General features: G+C 42.1%; 1 protein-coding gene across 1 annotated transcript; it reads left to right on the top strand.

Moving 5' to 3' along the window:
- The first annotated feature begins 319 nt into the window (after positions 1-319).
- Positions 320-646, top strand: LOC148780465 (uncharacterized). The gene has a single exon (XM_088847788.1). The coding sequence runs from the start codon at positions 320-322 to the stop codon at positions 644-646; it is 327 nt and encodes a 108-aa protein (XP_088703914.1).
- The last annotated feature ends 2,668 nt before the right edge of the window (positions 647-3,314 follow it).

Below are 3,314 nucleotides of genomic sequence, written 5' to 3'. Positions count from 1 at the left end.
CTCCCATCGAGAATATGTGTTTATCCCTAATCTTTACAGTCCAGAAGCCTAGGCACTATTTATTGGCACACCCAGTTTGGATCATCTCATGAGCATATCCCATGAAGTTTCTCATGCCGCGCCCCTGTTTATCAAGCCTCCTTGCGAAATGGTCATTACTCCTTAAGGAGTTTGACATAACTTATGTGCCGCAAAAAGCTATCAAGGGCCAAGCACTCGCAAACTTTTTAGGTTCGCATCCTCTCCCTACTGATTCCCCCTGTCTGATGACCTCCCAGATGAAAGAGTATTCCAAACTGAAGCCTCATGCGATTGGAAAATGCACTTTGATGGTGCCTTTCAATTCGAACGAGGTGGTGCAGGAGTTGTATTTTCTACCCCTCGAGATGGTCTTGATCCCTTATCTTTCTCCCTCTCAGAAATCGAATCCCAAAATGAAGCAGAGTATCAAGCACTCATCGTAGGCTTAGAAATTGCCTGCCACATGAATCTAAAGTGCTTGGCCATATATGGGATTTCTGAATTGGTGATAGGGCAACTCAAGGGACTGTACGATGTGAGGAAAGATAGTCTCAAACCTTTCGTCTACACTGCCAAGTCCTTGATGGCCCTATTTGAAGAAGTTGCTCTCGAGAATATCCCGTGAAGGCTTATTTCACAAGCTGATGCACTTGCCAAGCTTGGTGCGATAATTCAAATCCCATTGAAGGAGCCTACACTATTATGGGTGGTCGATTGGAGGCATATTGATTTAGTTGGACTTGATGATGATGATGAGCAAAATCTATTCAACGCATGCCCACCCTATCATTTTGGGGCATTGCGTTCACCCAGAGATGCTCTCAAGGCCTTAGAAAGTTTACAAGAACCGCGCATAACTGAGATAGGCGGTGATGAGCCGAAGTCTCAAACTCTAATTTGTGTGGAGATAGAACAAGTTGAAGATTAGCTAGTGCTCATAATAGAATATCTGGAGCATGGTCATCTCCCAGATTCCCCTATTGAACGCAACAAGGTTCAAAGGTCAGCCACTAGATACTTGTGCCGTGTGTTTTTCCTCTTCCGACGATCCTTTAATGACATGCTATTCAGATGCCTAAGTAAAGAAGAGGCTAATCATGTGCTGAAGGAAATTCATTTTGGGATTTGTGGGATCCACCAATCGGGTCCCAAGCTCTATGACCGGATCATAAGGATTAGTTATTACTGGCCGACCATGATTGCAGAATCCATTGCCTTCGCCAAGAGATGCCCATCATGTCAAATTCATGCAAGGTTTACTCACCAAGCTCTTGAACCCCTTCACCCGACAGTATCATCATGGCCCTTTTCGCATTGGGGTATGGATATTTGGGGCCCATAGACCCACCATCTTCTTTAGGTCATCTCTTCATTTTGGTTGCTACTGATTACTTCTCCAAATGGGTTGTCGCCATTCCCATCAAGAAGGTCCCTGCAACTATGGTTACCAACTTCATTCGTAATCACATTATCTATCAATTCGGGGTCCCAGACGGAATGGCTTTAGACAATGGACCACAGTTTCATAGTCATCATATAGACAACCTAATCAGTCAGTTTGGTTTCAAGCGGAACTATTCCACCATGTACTATCCTCGAGCCAACGGCCTCGCTGAAGCTTTCATTAAGACTCTCTGTAGTGCTTTACGAAAGTCAGTGTCCGAGACAAAGAGAGACTGACACGAGAAACTCCCTGAAGTCTTATGGGCTTATCACACCACTGTATGTGGTCCCACTAAGTCCAGTTCATATTTCCTCATTTACGAAAGTGAAGCAGTCGTGCCTTTAGAAGTCCAGTTATCCTCACTACGGGTAGCCGTTCACCATGGGATGATTGATAAAGAGCTAGAAAAACTTCGCTATCGAAACTCAATGCCCTTGATGAAAAGAGAATGGATGCTCAGCAAAGCCTTGAAATCTATCAAGGATGTATGCGTCGAGCCTTCTATAAGTCAATCCGAATATGCTCATTCACCGGTGGGGAATTAGTGCTCGCAGTGAAGAGATCCATTATAACTCATGGTCGGCTAAGGGGAAGTTTGAACCAAAGTGGGACGGGCCGTTTATAGTCAAGAAAGCCTTCCCCAACGGTGCATACATATTGGTTGATTCTGAAGGGGAAGAAGCGATGCCACCAATTAATAGATGGTATCTGAAGAAATACTACCCATAAGCTTGGGTCCAAACCGCAAGACCTTAAACTGCATGGTATAGGTCCATACCGCAAGACCTTAAACTACATGGTATTGGTTCGCTCTGCAAGACCTTAAACTGTATAGGACTCATCCTGGCGGCACGACGTTAAATTGCATCGCAGCATGGTCCAAGCTGCACGACCCTAAAACTACGTAGGCACACTTCCAAGCTATATGACTTTAAACTATAACATGTCCCGGTAGCATGATGTTAAACTGTGCAACATTTGGTCTTGGTGTAGGACCTTAACTAACATTAGAGCCTTCGTGGCACGACTCTAAACACGTCCCCATTCGGTCTTGGTGTAGGACCTTAAAACATACTAACATTAGGGTCCCGACGACATGACCTTAAACACGCCTTCCCCATAGTCTTGGTGGCATGGCCTTAAAGATGCCTCCCCAAAATAATGGACATGACCAAAAACCCGAAAGGGCATCATGGGCAAAAAACGTTAAAGAAAAAGAATAACATTGGGAAATTTATCAACAAATTGTAAAGCATGATCAATTGGAACAATTGTACCTTGGTGGATATTATGCCCGAGGAATCTAATATTAGTTTGAAAGAGCTTAATCTTTTTAGCTAAAACTACCAACCCAACATTTAAAATAACTTTATGAAATAAGTGTAAATGTTTTCAAAGCTGATGAATTGATTTTGAAAATACTAAAACAACATCAATGTAATAGTGAAAGTACTATAAGGATGGAAGATTTCATTCATAATGTTTTGAAATTCAGAAGGGGCATTTTTTAGCCGAAATGGAATAACATTCCATTCATAGAGTCTAAAAAGTACTGTAAATGCCGTTTTATAACGATCATTTTCAGCTAGCTGGATCTGCTAATACCCAGATTTCATAAAAAAAATTGAAAAGACAGTAGCTTTATAAAGCCTATTAAGTAAATCCCTTTTATTAGGCATCGAATATCTGATCCATCTTAACGCTTTATTTAGAGGCTTGTAATTAATTACTAGCCTAGGGACCCTTCTTTCTAATTCAGTTGCTTTTTCTACATAGAAAGCAAGGTAGCTCCAAGGGGAGTTAGATTTCCTGATTAACTTTTTATCAAGTAAATCTTGAATCCTTTTTT

The sequence above is a fragment of the Amborella trichopoda genome, chromosome 9 (assembly GCF_054954075.1).
Source record: "Amborella trichopoda isolate Santa Cruz 75 chromosome 9, AtrichopodaSantaCruz75HAP2 v2.0, whole genome shotgun sequence".
Classification (NCBI taxonomy): domain Eukaryota; kingdom Viridiplantae; phylum Streptophyta; class Magnoliopsida; order Amborellales; family Amborellaceae; genus Amborella; species Amborella trichopoda.
This window is presented reverse-complemented; position numbering and strand designations above follow the sequence as displayed.

Excerpts from the sequence above, each read along its gene's own strand:
- LOC148780465 (XM_088847788.1), top strand. The coding sequence starts at position 320 with ATGCACTTTGATGGTGCCTTTCAATTCGAACGAGGTGGTGCAGGAGTT.